The sequence below is a fragment of the Haliotis rubra genome, unplaced genomic scaffold (genome assembly GCF_003918875.1).
Source record: "Haliotis rubra isolate DU_JTF1 unplaced genomic scaffold, ASM391887v1 Scf616, whole genome shotgun sequence".
Taxonomy (NCBI): domain Eukaryota; kingdom Metazoa; phylum Mollusca; class Gastropoda; order Lepetellida; family Haliotidae; genus Haliotis; species Haliotis rubra.
Window position 1 is genome coordinate 194475 of NW_025767320.1, and position 22412 is coordinate 216886.

Here is a 22412-nt window from a genome sequence, read left to right on the forward strand (position 1 = left end):
GGAACATCGGTTTACTGTTATGTATGTATCGTGGCGTATCCTAGGGAACATCAGTTTACTGTTATGTATGTATCGTGGCGTATCCTAGGGAACATCGGTTTACTGTTATGTATGTATCGTGGCGTATCCTAGGGAACATCGGTTTACTGTTATGTATGTATAATGGGATATTCTAGGGAGCATTGGTTTATCGCTGCTTCTTGATATAGGTGAAGGCACTGTCTGGAGGGGGTGGTCTGTAGTAGCGCCGGTACCACATCAACGAGGTGATAAGACCCAAGGAAAACCTGCAGGAGGATTCACACATGAATAGAGCAAAGAATATGCAAGTTTACACACAAGAATAGGGAAGGTTTGTGCAAGATCACACACATACACAGGCCAAGGAATGTGCAAAATTGCACACATACACAGGGCAAGGTATATTCAAGATTACGCACATTCACAGGGCAAGGTATATTCAAGATTGCATGCATTCACAGGGCAAGGTATATTCAATATTACACACATTCACAGGGCAAGGTATATTCAAGATTACACACATTCACAGGGCAAGGTATATTCAAGATTACACACATTCACAGGGCAAGGTATATTCAAGATTACACACATTCACAGGGCAAGGTATATTCAAGATTACACACATTCACAGGGCAAGGTATATTCAAGATTGCACACATTCACAGGGCAAGGTATATTCAAGATTACACACATTCACAGGGCAAGGTATATTCAAGATTACACACATTCACAGGGCAAGGTATATTCAAGATTACACACATTCACAGGGCAAGGTATATTCAAGATTACACACATTCACAGGGCAAGGTATATTCAAGATTACACACATTCACAGGGCAAGGTATATTCAAGATTACACACATTCACAGGCCAAGGTATATTCAAGATTACACACATTCACAGGCCAAGGTATATTCAAGATTACACACACACAGGGCAAGGTATATTCACATTCACAAGGTATATTCAAGATTGCACACATTCACAGGCCAAGGTATATGCAAAATTACAAACATACATAAGGTAAGGTCTGTGCAAAATTACAAACATACATAAGGTAAGGTATATTCAAGATTACACACATGCACAGGCCAAGGTGTATACAAGGTTACACACATACACAGGGAAAGATATATACAATATTACACACATACACAGGGCAAGGTATATACAAGATTACACACATACACATAAAGCCAGGAATATACAAGATTACACACATACATTGGGCAAGTAATGTGCTGATATTTAATAGATATTTAACAATCCAGTTATATCAAACACATCACATTACATGCAAGACAGTTCTGATCTGTCATCTCAATGACAGAAGTGAGATGAGGTCTCTCCTGTTTCTACTTACCATGTGATGATGTATGACATGTGTTCGTTCCTGAGGGTGACTCTGGTCTGTCCACCGATAGGTCCTCCATTCACAGTGCTGTCTGTTAATACAACACAAAAGAGTGAGTGCATGGAAGGTGCTCAAATACATGCTTTCATGTAAGCTGGCATTCAAAGGGAAAGTTTACAGGAAAAAGAACCTATTTTCTTGTTCTTTTTTATCATGAAAATTGTTTACTTTGTACTTTCAAAGACAAACACAATAAAATTATGAAAAATAACTATATATTTTTTGTAGTAGAACGATTTATGTTTTACACATTTACCAAGTGTTCTATTTCTTTAAAAAAATCTCATGCTGTTGATCACTGGATTGTCTTGTCCAGACTTGATTATTTACAGACCGCCACCATATAGCTGGAATACTGCTGAGTGCAGCGTGAAACTAAACTCACTCTCACTCTAAAAGAAAAACACCATGGGTTATGTCCCTTGGAAATATTGATATACAAATGCCATCATCAGTTGTATTGGGACCGCTTCACATAGTGTAAGTTCAAGTGTTTGATTTCAGTGTCTCAGACGCGCATCCTATTGAATTGAACATGGTGCTGTATGGTTCCTCGCTGCGGGAACAACAATGCAAACAAACATGAAACCAAATTAAGGTATTTCCATTTTCCCAAATCACGACAGAGTGAGTGAGTGAGTATGGTTTTACGCCGCTTTTAGCAATATTCCAGCAATATCACGGCGGGGAACACCAGGAATGGGTTTCACATATTGTACCAATGTGGGGAAACGAACCCGGGTCTTTAGCGTGACGAGCCCAAGCTTGAACCACTAGGCTACCCCACCAACAGAGAAGACAAGAATGGATGAAGTTGTGTAAAAAGAAGGATAGTGACTGGAATGGCCCGTCAAGCAAATCATGGGTGTGTGTCATGCACTTCGATACATGCTGTCGTGTTCCGCGATCGACAAGCTGTTTCTTATAAATAGAACTAAAAGCGAGCATCGTGTTTTGTTTGTTGTTGTTTCCTGTTTCACCTTCAGCATTATTCCAGCAAAGTGATGGCAGTGTGTAAGTTACTGGACCAGACAATCCAATGATTGACATCGTCAGTCAAAGTGAAAGATATTTACTGCATGTAAGTCCCCAGAACCACATACAAAGGAGTGAGTGAGTGAGTTTAGTTTTACGCTGCTTTTATCAATATTCCAGCAATATCATGGCGGGGGACACTAGAAATGTGCTTCACGCATTGTACCGATGTGGGGAATCGAACCCAGGTCTTCGTAATGACGAGCGAACGTTTTAACCACTAGGCTACCCCATCGCCCCCATATACAAAGGAGTTACATGTAAGTAGTTTTACATGTTTGGATACATAATAATGTTGAACAGTTTGTTTCTTAGAAAAATGGCATTTTAAACATTTATAGCCAGTTTTAACACATCTAGCCATATAACAGCTTCATCTTTTGAGGAGTGGTAGGGTAGCCCAGTGGATAAAGTGGTTGCTCATCATGCCGAACATCCAGGTTCAATTCCCCACATGGGTACAATGTGTGAAGCCTATTTCTGGTGTTCCCCATGTGATATTGCTCTAATATTGCTAAAAGCGGCATAAAACTAAACTCACCCACTCACTCACTCCTTTGCTAAAGAGATGTAAAGCCACACATCACTCACTCCCTCACACTCATCTTTTGAAGAGAGAAGAGAAGCATAAGCAGAGGCTGTATAATTTGACAGATAACGTTCTGGTATAAACTTGTTTCTTAGATCACAATACTATTGACCGACAAATGTAAAATGAATATCATTTTCTGTAGCTGAATGAGTAAATTTCTAAAATGTTAAATTGTTTTGTAGTCCAACTACAGAATCGGATACTATGATCACATCACTGGCAAAAAGAAACAAAATAATTTCTACTACATTGGGAACATGCACATTTTATATTATTACATATGATGTGAATACATATGATCCGATATTTTTTCTGAAACCAGCTTGAGTTTCAGGAATATTATCATATTAGCCCAATTTATAATCCAGGAATAAAGTACTGAGGTCAAAATCTTCCCAAGAAGGACATTCCCCTACAGTTGTGAATACGCAATACCAATTAAAAAGTGGTTAAATGTAACATAGGTTATATTTGGCATTACACTTTCTCAGTAAAGTACAGATTCAAATACTTTTGCTAGGTTGAGCCCCATCTGGGATTCAAACCCACACCCTCAGATTCAGGCACCTAATCGCCAGCACACAAGGTCAGCAATCTAACCCACTCAGCCACCGCCACTAAGAAAGGATACATCATCAGTATCCATCTATTCAGCTGGGATACGATGACATGCATCGACTAAATCACCCAGTCCCCATATATAGCCATCATGGGTAACTGGGGAACTATTATAACCAGGAATCCCAAATGCTACATTATTCCTGAAAACTTTATCATCTTGAAAAATGCTGATTTGGACTTCATCCAAAAGATGCCAGAATGACACTTATTCAGTTCAGCATTTATCTCACTACATAAGATACAGACAGACAGCAAGCGCCATCCATACTTAAATACAAGCAGTGCCATTCTGATGATTCATAACCCAAGTCAGTACACTGTAACAAACAAGTGTGACAGTACAGTTAGATACAGGTGTATCATACAGGATAACAACCAACAGTCTAGCTATTACTTACACCAGGCTGATATTAAGCTGCAAGTCTGCAGTAAATAACAGTTTAAATCCCAATTGGAATTCAGAGTATCCTAAATTATAAACCTCTATTGTTCTAGCGAGGCAGTATTTCTTGTCATATCCCAATGCCCAGTCGATTAGAGGGCATTACTTCAATATCGTCCCTCTGCCCGTGGATTTTCTGAGGAAAAGCCCTTGACTTTGAATTATTACTTGTTTTTAAAATTGATACGACTTTGTCTTGCCATCACTGAATGCAATCGTAAAATATGACATTATTGAAAACTTCAAACATGTAGTGCCGACACCCGGTTTTGAACCTGCAACCCTTCACTTAAAAGCTTGGCGGTTTTATCCACTGAGGCTCGAAGGATCGCTGTGAAAATAACCGTGTTCCGCCCAAGACAGGTAGTGTGGGCAGAGCAGCGGTGCAGGGCACAGGTATGCAGCATACACGCGGCGCCGGCTGCATGTCTTATCCAAGTTGCTTTCAACAGTAAATACCAAATATTGAAATTATATCTAAAGTATATCTTCGGCCAGTTTATAAGTTGGATAAAGCATGACCCTCGGGCATTACAAAGAAGTAAGGATGTTTTCCCTCGAGGACCCTCGGGCATTACGAAGAAGTAAGGATGTTTTCCCTCGAGGACCCTCGGGCATTATGAAGAAGTAAGGATGTTTTCCCTCGAGGACCCTCGGGCATTACGAAGAAGTAAGGATGTTTTCCCTCGAGGACCCTCGGGCATTACGAAGAAGTAAGGATGTTTTCCCTCGAGGACCCTCGGGCATTACGAAGAAGTAAGGATGTTTTCCCTCGAGGACCCTCGGGCATTCTGAAGAAGTAAGGATGTTTTCCCTCGAGGACCCTCGGGCATTCGAGAAGAAGTAAGGATGTTTTCCCTCGAGGACCCTCGGGCATTACAAGAAGTAAGGATGTTTTCCCTCGAGGACCCTCGGGCATTCTGAAGAAGTAAAGGATGTTTTCCCTCGAGGACCCTCGGGCATTACGAAGAAGTAAGGATGTTTTCCCTCGAGGACCCTCGGGCATTACGAAGAAGTAAGGATGTTTTCCCTCGAGGACCCTCGGGCATTACGAAGAAAGTAAGGATGTTTTCCCTCGAGGACCCTCGGGCATTACGAAGAAGTAAGGATGTTTTCCCTCGAGGACCCTCGGGCATTATGAAGAAGTAAGGATGTTTTCCCTCGAGGACCCTCGGGCATTATGAAGAAGTAAGGATGTTTTCCCTCGAGGACCCTCGGGCATTACGAAGAAGTAAGGATGTTTTCCCTCGAGGACCCTCGGGCATTACAGAAGAAGTAAGGATGTTTTCCCTCGAGGACCCTCGGCATTCTGAAGAGAAGTAAGGATGTTTTCCCTCGAGGACCCTCGGGCATTATGAAGAAGTAAGGATGTTTTCCCTCGAGGACCCTCGGGCATTACGAAGAAGTAAGGATGTTTTCCCTCGAGGGACCCTCGGGCATTTAAGAAGAAGTAAGGATGTTTTCCCTCGAGGACCCTCGGGCATTACGAAGAAGTAAGGATGTTTTCCCTCGAGGACCCTCGGGCATATGAAGAAGAAGAAGTAAGGATGTTTTCCCTCAAGGACCCTCGGGCATTACGAAGAAGTAAGGATGTTTTCCCTCGAGGACCCTCGGGCATTACGAAGAAGTAAGGATGTTTTCCCTCGAGGACCCTCGGGCATTACGAAGAAGTAAGGATGTTTTCCCTCGAGGACCCTCGGGCATTACTTAAAGAAGTAAGGATGTTTTCCCTTGAGGACCCTCGGGCATTACGAAGAAGTAAGGATGTTTTCCCTCGAGGACCCTCGGGCATTACGAAGAAGTAAGGATGTTTTCCCTTGAGGACCCTCGGGCATTACGAAGAAAGTAAGGATGTTTTCCCTCGAGGACCCTGGGGCATTACAAAGAAAGTAAGGATGTTTTCCCTCAAGGAAAACATCCTTACTTCTTCATAATGCCTGAGGGTCATGCTTTATCCTATACTTATCCAAATTTACTAAATTCGCAAATTATAAAATGTTAAAATTTGGACAATGTTCAAATATTTTCCACAATTTGCCAGACGAGGGCACTGGGTGTGAAATAATTGAAAAGTCCATGATAATGTTATTTGACCAGTAACAGATTGTGAAATAAAGGGAAGTAACTCTGTACAACGTAGCAAGTCATCTAACATGGGAATTATGAACTTCAACACTTTCTGTAAAAGGATACAATGAGGCTGAGAACATTTCCACCTGACAGTATTGTTAGTCTGTGACCAACATCACTGCATGATGGCTTCCATAATTGTGTAACCCATCTAGCTCAGGACCTGAGTCACCCTTAACCTTGCCTACATTCAAATTCTGATAATTCACTCTTATGGAGCTCAGGACTAGTGTTGGGAATCGGTAACTAAATCCACTATCAATTATCGGAGGACAACTAGCGATTATAATCAAAATATACACATTTTTAATGTAAACACCAATTTTTAGGGTTTTTCCCAGGTTTTTCTGATTAATGTTTTCCATAACTAATACTGTCATGCAATGAACACATATTTATCAGCATATCTCATTACGTTCACGATAGATGTAAACTTATTCATAGACAGGTTACAGTAATATTTACCGTAGTGATGAATACAATGTATATAGCTTTACCCTGTGGAGCGCATGTTTGTTCGTGAATATTCGTCAAATTTAATGGTTAGTTTACTTCATTCAAGTGTGTTATACTAAACCAACAAAAGTGATCAAACGAAAATATGTTTTTTACAATCGATAAATATTTTTAATCCTTCTTTCAATCGATTTTCGATTACTTTCGATCATCGGAAGACCGCTACTCAAGACTACTAAATTGCGTTTCAGACAAGTGAAAATCCAATGACGGTACTCCTCACTGACTAAAAGCATTGAGGGCTTTATGTTTGAACAGAAATACATATATGTCTGTCAACTGACAAAGGTGAACATGGTCAAATATTGTATATTCTTCAAGTATGACTAACTGCACAAATCAGTGTTGAACTAAACCCTGAAACTCTTTCGAATATAGAGTGTATCCAAGGTAACTAGATTGCAACCAAGGTAACTGTTTCCAAGGTAACTGTATCCAAGGTGACTAGACTGTAACCAAGGTAACTATCCAAGGTGACTAGACTGTAACCAAGGTAACTATCCAAGGTGACTAGACTGTAACCAAGGTAACTAGACTGTAACCAAGGTGAATAGACTGTAACCAAGGTAACTGACTGACTGAATGAGTTTGGTTTTACGCCGCTTTTAGCAATATTCCAGCAACATCATGGCGGGGACACCAGAAATGGGCTTCACACATTGTACCCATGTGGGGATTCAAACCCGGGTCTATGGCGTGACGAGCCAACGCTTTAACCACTAGGCTACCCCACCGCCCCCAACCAAGGTAACTACTCACATCTATCTGCATCAATGAAGACCGGTGCTGTTCCAGCTGCCTGTGACATCTCGGTGACACTCCGGTACAACCAGAACCCCGACGTTTTGTGGTTCCCCTTTGGCATAAATGGGTTGCGCTACAACATCAACGTCATAAACAACGTGACTACAACATCTATGAGATCATTGTAAATGTCAATATCATGAACATTGATTGACTGATTGTCAATCCAGTGATCAACAGCATGAACATCGTTCTACGCAATTGGGATACGATGACATGTGTCAACCAAGTCAGCGGGCCTGACCACCCGATCCCGTTAGTCGCCTGTTACGACAAACATATCATAATCAACATAAACAATGTTTGTTTTTTGTTTGTTTGTTTGCTGTTTAATGCCGCCTTCAGCAATACTCCAGCCATATGGTGGTGGTCTGTAAATAATTGAGTCTGGACCAGACAATACAGTGACAATACATCATGAGCATCGACCTACACAATTTGGACGTGATGATGTGTCAAGACAATTAAAAAGTCTATAACATCATCATGAGCATTGACAACATTATCATTATAAGCATCAACAACCTCATAAACAAACTGAACAATTATATCAGCATCACAACATCAGTAGAGGATATTATATGAGTGCCCATGTCATACTATGTTTATGACACAAGTGCCTAAATGTTTGTATTTCCAGAGCGAGAGCGAGGGATATACCAATATTTAGGCACGAGTGTCGTAAACATAGTATGATATGGGCACAAAAATAATATTCTGTTTATTACCGAAGTCGTGAAATTGAGGAAAATAACCCAAATCTACTTTCAAACATAGGCTGTCTACCCGCCGTCGCCGCATATACGTCACAAAAGAAACGTGACGTCATGGCATTGTTCATGACAAAGTGATATTTTGCCCTAGAGCATCGTATGAAATATATATACCCCGATATGTTCGCCCTTCGAAGGTAATAAACAATGATATTTAGTGAGTGAGTGAGTTTGTCCATCTGTTCATCTCTCTGTCAGGTGTAACCCTGCTTTTACCAGTATTCCAGTTTTATCAGGACTTGTCAGCTCAATGTGGAAGGAAATCCCTAAGTGATGCAAGACTCTGCTGTAACAGCTTTGGTGAAACCCATACTGCATTGATGCTGACAAACGTTCAGTCTGTTTGGCTCAAATGGGGACTACTCGAAAACTAATAAACATATAATACTCAATGAAAGGCTGATCATAAGCAAAACATCAGACCAACTCTGAGAGTTTTTGCATAATTTATTTCCTTAGAATAAAAAAGTTGTTTAACAAACTATCATTAAAATATTGACATAGTTCACTATTTGTTACGAGGTTGGAGAGCAAAGAGAGGAACAGCCAGGTGTGTTAGAAAGGATGGAGATTGCTATTGTTTGGCAGGGGACATTTCAAAAGTCATCATTGGAGGGATTATCTGAATCACGCTGGTCCTGATAAAAACAGTGGTTGATAACATACGAGACATTCCCTGCTGTTGGGGCATGAAGACTCTCCATTCGGGTACAAACACTCTCCATTGGGGTACGAAGACTCTCCATTGGGGTATGAAGACTCTCCATTGGGGTATGAAGACTCTCCATTGGGGTACGAAGACTCTCCATTGGGGTACGAAGACTCTCCACTGGGATATGAAGACTCTCCACTGGGATACGAAGACTTTCCATTGGGGTATGAAGACTTTCCACTGGGATATGAAGACTCTCCACTGGGGTATGAAGACTCTCCATTGGGGTACAAAGACTCTCCATTGGGGTACGAAGACTCTCCATTGGGATATGAAGACTCTCCATTGGGGTACGAAGACTCTCCATTGGGGTACGAAGACTCTCCACTGGGATACGAAGACTTTCCATTGGGATACGAAGACTTTCCATTGGGATATGAAGACTCTCCATTGGGGTACAAAGACTCTCCATTGGGGTACGATGACTCTCCATTGGGGTATGAAGACTCTCCACTGGGATACGAAGACTTTCCATTGGGGTATGAAGACTTTCCATTGGGGCACGAAGACTTTCCATTGGGGTACGAAGACTTTCCATTGGGATATGAAGACTCTCCATTGGGGTACGAAGACTTTCCATTGGGGTACAAAGACTCTCCATTGGGGTATGAAGACTCTCCATTGGGGTACGAAGACTCTCCATTGGGGTACGAAGACTCTCCATTGGGGTACGAAGACTCTCCACTGGGATATGAAGACTCTCCACTGGGATACGAAGACTTTCCATTGGGGTACGAAGACTTTCCATTGGGGTACGAAGACTTTCCATTGGGATATGAAGACTCTCCATTGGGGTACGAAGACTTTCCATTGGGGTACAAAGACTCTCCATTGGGGTATGAAGACTCTCCATTGGGGACTGAAGACTCTCCATTGGGGTAATGAAGACTCTCCATTGGGGGCATGAAGACTCTCCACTGGGATATGAAGACTCTCCACTGGGATACGAAGACTCTCCATTGGGGTATGAAGACTTTCCACTGGGATATGAAGACTCTCCACTGGGGTATGAAGACTCTCCATTGGGGTACGAAGACTCTCCATTGGGGTACGAAGACTCTCCATTGGGATATGAAGACTCTCCATTGGGGTACGAAGACTCTCCATTGGGGTACGAAGACTCTCCACTGGGATACGAAGACTTTCCATTGGGATACGAAGACTTTCCATTGGGATATGAAGACTCTCCATTGGGGTACAAAGACTCTCCATTGGGGTACGATGACTCTCCATTGGGGTATGAAGACTCTCCACTGGGGTATGAAGACTCTCCACTGGGATATGAAGACTCTCCACTGGGATACGAAGACTTTCCACTGGGGTGCAAAGACTCTCCATTCAGGTACGAAGACTCTCCATTGGGGTACGATGACTCTCCATCGGGGTATGAAGACTCTCCACTGGGGTACGAAGACTCTCCACTGGTATACGAAGACTTTCCATTGGGGTACAATTACTCTCCACTGGGGTACGAAGACTCTCCACTGGGATACAAAGACTTTCCATTGGGGTACAAAGACTCTCCACTGGGATACGAAGACTCTCCACTGGGATACGAAGACTCTCCACTGGGATACGAAGACTTTCCATTGGGGTACAAAGACTTTCCATTGGGATATGAAGACTCTCCATTGGGGTACGAAGACTCTCCATTGGGGTACGAAGACTCTCCACTGGGATACGAAGACTTTCCATTGGGGTACAAAGACTCCTCATTCGGGTACGATGACCCTCCATTGGGGTATGAAGACTCTCCACTGGGGTACGAAGACTTTCCATTGGGGTACAAAGACTCTCCATTCGGGTATGAAGACTTTCCATTGGGGTACAAAGACTCTCCATTGGGGTACAAAGACTCTCCATCGGGGTACAAAGACTCTCCATTGGGGTACGAAGACTCTCCACTGGGATACGAAGACTTTCCATTGGGGTACGAAGACTTTCCATTGGGGTACGAAGACTTTCCATTGGGATATGAAGACTCTCCATTGGGGTACGAAGACTTTCCATTGGGGTACAAAGACTCTCTATTGGGGTATGAAGACTCTCCATTGGGGTACGAAGACTCTCCATTGGGGTACGAAGACTCTCCATTGGGGTACGAAGACTCTCCACTGGGATATGAAGACTCTCCACTGGGATACGAAGACTTTCCATTGGGGTATGAAGACTTTCCACTGGGATATGAAGACTCTCCACTGGGGTATGAAGACTCTCCATTGGGGTACAAAGACTCTCCATTGGGGTACGAAGACTCTCCATTGGGATATGAAGACTCTCCATTGGGGTACTTAAGACTCTCCATTGGGGTAGTCACGTAAGACTCTCCACTGGGATAACGAAGACTCTCCATTGGGGTACGAAGACTCTCCATTGGGGTACGAAGACTCTCCACTGGGATATGAAGACTCTCCATTGGGGTACAAAGACTCTCCATTGGGGTACGATGACTCTCCATCGGGGTATGAAGACTCTCCACTGTGGTATGAAGACTCTCCACTGGGATACGAAGACTCTCCACTGGGATACGAAGACTTTCCATTGGGGTGCAAAGACTCTCCATTCGGGTACGAAGACTCTCCATTGGGGTACGATGACTCTCCATTGGGATATGAAGACTCTCCATTGGGGTACGAAGACTTTCCATTGGGGTACAAAGACTCTCTATTGGGGTATGAAGACTCTCCATTGGGGTACGAAGACTCTCCATTGGGGTACGAAGACTCTCCATTGGGGTACGAAGACTCTCCACTGGGATATGAAGACTCTCCACTGGGATACGAAGACTTTCCATTGGGGTATGAAGACTTTCCACTGGGATATGAAGACTCTCCACTGGGGTATGAAGACTCTCCATTGGGGTACAAAGACTCTCCATTGGGGTACGAAGACTCTCCATTGGGATATGAAGACTCTCCATTGGGGTACGAAGACTCTCCATTGGGGTACGAAGACTCTCCACTGGGATAAGAAGACTCTCCATTGGGGTACTGAAGACTCTCCATTGGGGTACACGAAGACTCTCCACTGGGATATGAAGACTCTCCATTGGGGTACAAAGACTCTCCATTGGGGTACGATGACTCTCCATCGGGGTATGAAGACTCTCCACTGTGGTATGAAGACTCTCCACTGGGATACGAAGACTCTCCACTGGGATACGAAGACTTTCCATTGGGGTGCAAAGACTCTCCATTCGGGTACGAAGACTCTCCATTGGGGTACGATGACTCTCCATTGGGATATGAAGACTCTCCATTGGGAAATGAAGACTTTCCATTGGGGTACAAAGACTCTCTATTGGGGTATGAAGACTCTCCATTGGGGTACGAAGACTCTCCATTGGGGTACGAAGACTCTCCATTGGGGTACGAAGACTCTCCACTGGGATATGAAGACTCTCCACTGGGATACGAAGACTTTCCATTGGGGTATGAAGACTTTCCACTGGGATATGAAGACTCTCCACTGGGGTATGAAGACTCTCCATTGGGGTACAAAGACTCTCCATTGGGAGTACTGAAGACTCTCCATTGGGATATGAAGACTCTCCATTGGGGTCACGAAGACTCTCCATTGGGTACGAAGACTCTCCACTGGGATACGAAGACTCTCTCCATTGGGGTATTTGGGTAAGACTCTCCATTGGGGTACGAAGACTCTCCACTGGGATATGAAGACTCTCCATTGGGGTACAAAGACTCTCCATTGGGGTACGATGACTCTCCATCGGGGTATGAAGACTCTCCACTGTGGTATGAAGACTCTCCACTGGGATACGAAGACTCTCCACTGGGATACGAAGACTTTCCATTGGGGTGCAAAGACTCTCCATTGGGGTACGAAGACTCTCCATTGGGGTACGAAGACTCTCCATCGGGGTATGAAGACTCTCCACTGGGGTACGAAGACTCTCCACTGGGATACGAAGACTCTTTCAATTGGGGTACAATTACTCTCCACTGGGGTACGAAGACTCTCCATCGGGGTATGAAGACTCTCCACTGGGATATGAAGACTTTCCATTGGGATACGAAGACTCTCCATTGGGGTACGAAGACTCTCCATTGGGGTACGAAGACTCTCCACTGGGATACGAAGACTTTCCATTGGGGTACAAAGACTCTCCATTCGGGTACGATGACTCTCCATTGGGGTATGAAGACTCTCCACTGGGGTACGAAGACTTTCCATTGGGGAACAAAGACTCTCCATTCGGGTACGAAGACTTTCCATTGGGGTACAAAGACTCTCCATCTGGGTACAAAGACTCTCCATCGGGGTACAAAGACTCTCCATTCGGGTACGAAGACTCTCCATTGGGGTACGAAGACTCTCCAGCAATATCAACGCAGTGAACATCAGAAATGGGCTTCACACCTTGTACCTATGTGTGACGAGCGAACACTCCAACGACAAGGCTACCCCACCACCACCACACCAAGTAAATCACCAAGGTCAAGGTACCTGACCACTGACCATATTAGGCATCTTTTATGACAAGAATCAGGTACTGGGGGCCAAAGCAATCGTCCATGTCAAGGCACCTGACCTCCAAATCTCCATATTAAGTAAAATCACTTCGTTAGGTGTCTCCTATGACAAGTATCAGGTACTAAAGTACTGTCGGAAATGCTAGAAAAATGCTTTTTAGCCTTAATATCTTTAGAAAGGTGATAAATGTATTATGTTGTCAATATATCAACTCACCTATAGTGTACCTAATTTTTATTTCAATTGATTTAACATTCCCATGCATTTAAAGGGCAGTTTACAGGAGAGAATTTGAAATAGTCAACAACAGAAATCTGAAATAGTCTTTACATTTATGTTAATAATACAGGTGGTGTAAAAATATAAATTAACGTTTTTCTTAAACAAATAAATGTTGAATGTTTGTGTTACTTTACTTAATTATCGTTTCTTTATTGAGGAAATATTAATATAAATGTTAAGTCTTGATAAATAAGTTTCCCGTCATGCATGCACATCTTTATCACAGCGTCCACTATGGCCAACTATTTGCAGACGATTGTTGCAAAGGTTTATAAGTTTTTTGTGCTTGAAAAAGACAGAGGTAAACCTTTCATTAGTATAGAAATGGTTTATTACAGAACTTGTAGAGCTGTTGGTATGTCTTACCAACAAGTTTACAATATTGTAAACAAATCAGACAAGACAGGGACCGACTCAAAAGCAAAACCGGACGTAAAACCATCCCTGACAAGTTTGACAAGGGAGTACTTAGACGGGCGGTCTACAAACTTTAGGAGAAGAATGATATATATATTCTAATGAAGCTACACTAGTGACTTCGTTAAATCTATGGCCAATGTTCACAATTAGATTAAACTGACCGAATTACATCCATATTTTTGCAATGAAATATACTGTTGACATGCAAAACATTTATTAAAACGTTGCACATTTCTACAATCAATCGATAAGATAACAAAAGTGATAGGATTCTTTCAAATTTACAGTAATTCAGTATGTTTATTTCACAACAAACACACATACACAAATGATCCTTACATAACCAATAACATTATACTATATGTACACATATTCAACATTTTGAAGAAAACATCTATTGAGATGACCCCTGCGTGTGCTCAGGTGTCAATTTCACCTGTCGATACCGTGCATGCTGATGACGTAACACAGGCAGTTAATGTTTGTATCAAATAACGTCCCACTACCCCTTATTTTTCTAGGTTTTTGGTATTTTCATCAGTAAAAACGCATTTTAGGGCATGTCTAAAAATTTATTCCCTCGGTCTACATTAGGTAGATGTTTCTTAAAGTGATATTTGTTATTTAAGTAACTGTAATACCTCTGAATTGTAAATATAAGTCAAAAAGCATTTTTCTAGCATTTCCGACAGTACTTTAAGGGACCAACTCAAACAACCACGCCACGATGCCCACCCTACAATTCCTCATATTAGGTGTCTCCTATGACGACCATGACATACTCGGATCCAACCTGACTAGAGAATTCCCAAATCAGATCTGTGTTACATGAAGTTCTGATCCCGACTTCAAACAGGACATACACAATCATCAGCTGGAGTCTTACCTGGTCGTCATGACGCACAACTCCGACTATCTCTACCTCATCCGAAATCTGCAATAGAAATATTTTTAAGTGGACACAAAAGATGGCATCCGATATATTAACTGAGCCTGGACAGTGTGAGTCAAAATTATGGCTGTTTGAATCTATTTTCCATGAACATCTTTCTTAAATGCTATAAGTATAACATGTCTGTTATAAACAAATACAACATTCAATGTGTGGGGTGACAATTTCAGTCTAACATTTAACCTGCCATCTGTTTGTCTTTTGCTTAACCTCACACTGAGCAATATTCTGGCATTATGGCGCTTCGTGAATAATCCAGTGACCTATTCAAAACCAATTCAGTAGAAAACTAGCATTATGTCGACAAGGCACAAAAGGATCGACATATGAATGTGTTCAAGGAAAAGGGAGATAACACAATGCAAGTGTATAAATGTTCCCTGAATTATCTCCCTTATACAAAAACATGTCCGAGAATCATAGTGTCACCATCAAACAGTGGTATCAAACATGAGGACATCAAACCAACCAGTCTCAGCTTTTTCTTAGAAATATAGTCTACATCTGCACATAATTGTTCTGAGAATTATGACTTGAAGCAGGATAATCTTCGTGAATTATGTAGGATTTCATCAGTCAAACTTTCATCAGATGAATCTGTCAAAAGGCAAGTCTCATTGTGTACTCCCCAGGGAGTTGAGAATGATACATGATAGTATACTGATCTGTGGAAAGTTGTATTATTTGTGTAGCACTTTCATGAGCACCATGTGTGGTGTCTAGCACATCACAAATACTCATCAATATCTTTAGTTCCCGATATCCTGCTAGATGGCGCTGTTTTCCTCACCTGACCTTCTGGTCGTGTTGCAGGATTCTGGTTCTTGGCAGGAACCCACCCTCGATTTACCAGGATGGTCAAGCTGCAAACACAGACAGTGCAGATGAAATGTCTGGAAACAATGTGTCAATGGATTCACTCAACACTAGAACAAACATTGTGAATGAAGGCCTTTGATCAAAATGGAAACACTAAAACCTCAGAACAATATAATTCCAGGCACAAATAGAGGTAATTTATGGTTAAATTTTACATAAGTTTCTGCTATGAAAACCCAACTGCAGCATGACAAGCTATGTGAGTGAGTGAGTTTAGTTTTACGCCACTTTTAGCAATATTCCAGCAACATCACAGCTGGGGACCACTGGTGACAAACAGACACTTTAACCACAAGGCTACCCCACCACCCCGATATGCTACGTGTATGGGAAAGGGGGAGGGAGGGTGTGCGGGACTCAGTGGGGAGGGGCAGTGGGAGATTGGGGTTTGAATCAGGCATCAGTGTTTCCACTCAGATTTTCTGGCCTGGATAGTGAAGGGTAGTAGGGTAGCCTAGTGGTTAAAGTGTTTGCCTGTTGTGCGAAAGACCCAAGTTCAATTCCCAACATGGGTACAATGGGAAGCCCATTTCTGGTGTTCCCCACCATAATACTGCTGGAGGGTTGCTGAAAGTGGTGTAAACTTACACTCACTCATTCCCTGGAAAGTAAAGTTATCTAGACAAACCGATTCATTGCCAGGAATAAGTCTGTTTATAAGAATTGAGATGAAGGCATAGAAATCAAAGTTCTTCTGATACATAATGATCAAACGCAACACTGCAGCACACACACCCATTCATTTTACAAATAAACAACACAGATGACGTACTCCCTATCAGAGAGTATGAACGGTGTGACGACGTTGGATCCAGGGCTAGGTGTGTTTGTATTGATAAGTCCGCCCTGACTCGCTGTCATCACGTTACTCCGCGGAGCGATGTACATCTCTCGACTGTGATCAAACCGGCCACGGACCGTCACACTGCGGTACTCAAGATCCTTCAACTCCTCAAAGCTGAAAACACAAACAAAACACCAAACATGCATGAGTTGATCATACCAGTAAACTGATTAAATAAAATGAGCAGATCTGAGAACACTTCACGAGAAAATTTATTGATTGAACAAAATACAAGCCATTTTGAGAGAATGGTGTCAAAATAATTTTGTTGCAAAATCTCAAAATGGTTGTTGAATCGCACAACAAACTAAACAAATTCAAATTTCATTACAGCTTCAACCAACATTGGCAAAAGAGTGACAGAGATTTCAGTGAGATTGATATGACTTAAACCAGTGTATGAAATAAGGCCTGTCCGACCGTCCGAGACAGGCTAGATTTCTGCCGGACGGTCTAATTTTACAGCTAGCCATCCCGATGGACGGGTGGAAAAAATATTAGGATAACATGTCCACTGGCACTGTCTATTTAGTATTTAAGAAGGAATGGTTAAATCTCTTCTGGGCTGGTAAGTTTTTGAAGTTACCAGCCCAGATGTCGGGCTGGGTTTTGACTTATTTCATACACTGCTTAAACCTCTGGAACAAATTTAGAGATCATCACTTGTGTGCTGGTGATTAGATGCCTGACTCTGAGGGTGTGGGTTCGAATCCTGGATGGGACAAAAACCCAACAAAACTACTAGAATCTGTACTTTACTTAGAAATTTAAGAGTAATCCCAAATATAACATATGTTACATCATTTGTGGGAACAATTATGTGAAGTTTCAACTTCATTGGACCTGTGGTTTCAGATGAGATGCTTGAAGGATCATGCATTACACGTAACAGACATACAGGTCATCTAAAAATTACTTGACTTTCAGTTGTGTGAGCAAACCTAAACAAGTCATCAGAAGATGACATATCCCCCCGGCCCCCAATTATTTGAAAGAAACAAATCATCTGACAGTTACTTAAAGTCCAACTTAATTTTGGGGGGACTAAGTCCAAATCGTTTCCATGGAAATCATGAAAAATACAAATGTCAAAAAGCTGTAAATAGCAAAAGGCATCACTTCCAGATCTGTTTGATATATCTACCAAGTCTTGTAGAAAGATATTGAATGGTTTTCGAGTTGTGCTCTGGAAACAAATCCCACCCCTCCCTTCTGAAACTAAATCTGAATCGTTTCCATGGAAACCGGATAAAATGAAATGACAATATAGCAAAAGGCACCACCTTGGGTTCTGTTTCATATATCTAACAATTCTTGATGAAAAATATTGAACAGACAGGCGAGTCAACTATATCCTTCCCGTATTACATTCCGGGGAAAAAATAAATGAATGAAATTATTCACTGAATAGTATATATGCCATGTAAATTGTAACGTGTTACAAAAGGTTGCCATTTCTGGAAACTCAGATGACATCACATTGTTACACATAAGTAGGATATAGTATATAGTATATAGTATATAGTATATAGTATATAGTATATAGTATATAGTATATAGTATATTAGTATAGTATATAGTATATTAAATACTATGTCGCCTTAGTCATGGCCATTATCACTCTACTGAGTAACAACATCATGAAAATGCAGCCAGTGGTTCATTTGGATGCCACCCATGAAGATCCGGGTTAGAATTGATCTTTAGTAACCGATGCTTGTTGTAAGAGGCGACTAACGGGATCGGGTGGTCAGGCCCGCTGACTTGGTTGACACGTCATCGATTCCCAAATTTGACGTAGATCAATGCTCATGATGTTGATCACTGGATTGTCTGTTCCAGAGTCGATTATTTACAGACCGCCGCCATATAGCTGGAATATTGCTGAATGCAGTGTAAAATTAGACTCACTGACTCACTATAAAATTGTGAATAGCGACTCACACATTTGGAGGCCTTCTATAAACTAAAATATTTTACAAACACGCTTCTAGTTCTCTTATCAAACCTCTCCTTATTACAACATTGAAGACTATACTTTCTGAAAAATTTGAAGCAGCAAGAAGGGACAGGAGATACTGACTCAAGTGGAAGAGGAACAGGTGGCTGCGTCGTCTTCTTTTCAAGGTCGGAGATGAGACCAAGCTTCCATTTACGTCTTTGGATCTGCCATGTCCCCAGACAAAAGGCTGCTGCTGGAATCACCTAGAACCATGGAACACAGCTGTTAGTAGAAAGCCTCTCACTGACAACAGGTACGTGTAGTAATGTGGGAGTTAAGTTTTCACAAGTTTAAGTTTAGCAAAATTCCAGCAATATCACAGCAGGTGGACACTTGAAATGGGCTTCACACATTGTACCCATATGGGGAATTGAACCCGGGCCATCAGCATTATGAGTGAACCCTTTAACCACAAGGCTACCCCACAAATGCTCTAGCGTCCTAAGACAAACGGAGGAATGTCCCAATACATAAAAAATATTACCAGCTTCATTTCATGGCACACAGCAATATAAGTCACGTACTAGTGATAATACCACTTTTTTAACCAGTCAAGGCCACAGCTCAGGTTTGCACTGAGTTATTTTTAAAACAAAGCTATGTGGAGCGGATATTTTATCACACCAAGTAATCCCAGATAATCGAGGATGCTTGATAGTGAGTGAGTTTAGTATTACGCAGCACTCAGCAATATTGCAGCTAAATAATCGAGTCTAGACCAGACAATCCAGTGATCAACAGCATAAGCATTGATCTGTGCAACTGGTAACCAATTACATGTGTCAACGAAGCCAACGAGCCTGACCACCTGATCCCGTTAGTCGCTTCTTATGACAAGCATGGGCAACTGAAGACCAATTCTAACCCGGATCTTCATGGGTAGGATGCTGGAAAGCATGTCTGGGATGTACAGTAACCATGGTAACTACCAGCAGGGCATAGCCTCCTTCACCAAAAGTCTTCTTCTTCTTGTATGCCCTGGTTTGCCTTGGGGTCTGTTGAGTGGACTGACAGCGGAAGATCAAAATGTGTCCTCGTCTCTGAAAACATAACTTAAAAACTGAAACTACTTCGTAATAATAATTAGGATATTTCAGCTGTGGAGTATATATCATAATGATAATAACACAGCATTAGATGTTACATCAACATCCTCAACAACGAGTCACACAGAGACTGTTGCTGCTGGAACAATGCAACAACTGGCAAAGCATAACATCAAATGAGCAAAACATATTACCTGAATGTTGTTATTACTGCCTTAATTACGATTGCATGTTGGGTGGGGAGTGTGGTTAAGTGAATTTACTTGACTACTGCCATATTACAGCCCAACAGTTTCAACATAGATATTAGATGCTTCACTCGGACACAATATATTACTGGCTCAAAATTAAGTGTGGTTGAATGACTGACTCAGAAAAAATACCCATGGACTATGAAATAGTGGTTTACATAAAAATAATGACAGGTGTTGCAGCAGCCAGTCAAGTTTTACAATAGATAATGATGTCTGGACCAGACAATCCAGTAATCAACAGCATGAGCACCGATCTACGCAATTGGGATACATCTGTCAACAAAGTCAGCGAATCTGACCATCCGATCCCGTTAGTTGTTTTTTTTACGACAAGCATGGGCAGATGAGGACCCATTCTGACGGATCGGCCTACCTTTAGAATACAGCACCACAAAATTTAAAAATACGTCATAATACCCTTTTACGTAATGTTATGTGATTTTGTTCGAAAGCACGTTCTCGAAACAATGCCCTATGACGCCTGCATGGCAACATGGTTGTCTGGCTCAGCGAGTGCGTATCAGCTCCGCTCACTGGTGTTTCATCTCTACAAGCTATGTCATTGCATAAGCCCAGCGATGTTGAGAGTTTCCAGTAGTTGTATACAATACAATGCAATATTTTGCAAGCACCAGTTTGAAATAATTTTCTTTTTTCACTAATACGCTCATATTTATTTGTACTACGTGCTGCTGAGGTGTTATGTTTTGTGTATTTTGTATTTTGTAATTATTTTAATTTACATATATATTTTTGTCATTCAGTAATTTGCACCATTACATAGAAAAGTGTTTTAGTAGTATTTTATTTTTCGAAGCGGTAATAATGCATTGAACTAGACACGTCAGTCGTGTTTGTGCCGGTTCGGTCAATGCATTCTATTTATTAGGATTAATACAAGGGATTGGGGTTAGGGCTAGGGATAGGACTAGCACTAGGACTAGGGTTTAGGGTTAGGGTTGGGGACCTAATGCAATACAGTAGGTACATGTCCGGTGGTTCGGTCAATGCATTCTATTTATTAGGATTATTTCTAGGGGTTAGGGTTAGGGCTGAGGGTTTAGGGTTAGGGAGTGGGACCTAATCCAATATAGCAGGTACATGTCCGGTGTAATACGTGAGTACCATTTGTTGTTTTTCCTTTTTACATTTGAAACCTTTTTATTCACACAAAAACGGGAAACCAAAAACGTCGAAAGTACATTATAAAATGGTTTAATGTAGAAATTTTGGGCTAATGGAAATTGGTCTGGAATTTGAACTCAAGCCTCTTTCACAGGCAACATAAATTTTGTAAAGTACTGATTCGAAGGCTAACTCACCCGAGTGCCGTCACTACACATGCTCATGTCTCCCTCGTTCTTTAGTGCGATCCACATTATCCTTACAGTGTTCCCTACATCTTTTTTCTGTCACAAAATCACCGAAGGTCGCGGGTTCGCGTCCGACGGGTTCTCATAAACTGGTTGCTTGTCTTAATGACACGTGACCTACGGCAGAGAAGTTGTGGTGCTGTATTCTAAAGGTGCTCCCCCGGATCTTCATGGGTTTCATTGGTACATGAAGCTCATTTGGCTAATGACACTAATGTGTTAATCAAAACTGTGACCATGGGTGTTGTCATAATGACACTGTGCTCGTTTATCTTACGCCCGATCGTTCACACTTAGTATCATAAACGGTGCCTAACAATAAATACCTAACGGGGTGTTTCATTGGAAAGGTGTACCTATCATAAAGATCATAATAACGGATGCTTGATGGAAATCCGAGGGCTGAGCTCGGGCAGGAGCCAGTTAGCGCTTTACAAGCCCAGTAAAACGTTGTCTTGACTTGAGCAATTGTATTTACCTCGGTCGAATGTATTTACCAATTACTGCCCTTCATTCTCAAAAATTGTACATGATCATACATAGTTCAGCAAGCTAAACGTCGTGTTCCTGCCAGGCATATGGCAGGAACATGATCAAACATGGCACCTTGGGTCCAGCAATTCTCTTGTCAAAACAAGTTTGCATGTGTTCATTGCATATGGACTTACCAAATTCCACAGGAAACTTGAGGATCGCGAAAATAATGTCATAACTGGATGTGTAAATAATTATCTAAACATAAAACATGTCATACACCGTAAGCATGTTGTACAACCATGTCGAGTGCTCGTTGGAGTTATCTGCCC

General features: G+C 41.8%; 1 protein-coding gene across 1 annotated transcript; it reads right to left on the bottom strand.

Moving 5' to 3' along the window:
* Positions 1-20: 20 nt before the first annotated feature.
* Positions 21-22407, bottom strand: LOC124256058 (surfeit locus protein 1-like). Its single transcript, XM_046689985.1, has 9 exons — positions 22275-22407; positions 19863-19973; positions 19015-19136; positions 16860-17045; positions 15999-16071; positions 15143-15190; positions 7531-7648; positions 1385-1466; positions 21-287 (listed from the first exon to the last, which is right to left on the bottom strand). Exons 1-9 carry the CDS (start codon positions 22314-22316, stop codon positions 188-190), a joined length of 882 nt encoding a protein of 293 aa, XP_046545941.1. The 5' UTR covers positions 22317-22407; the 3' UTR covers positions 21-187.
* Positions 22408-22412: the final 5 nt, after the last annotated feature.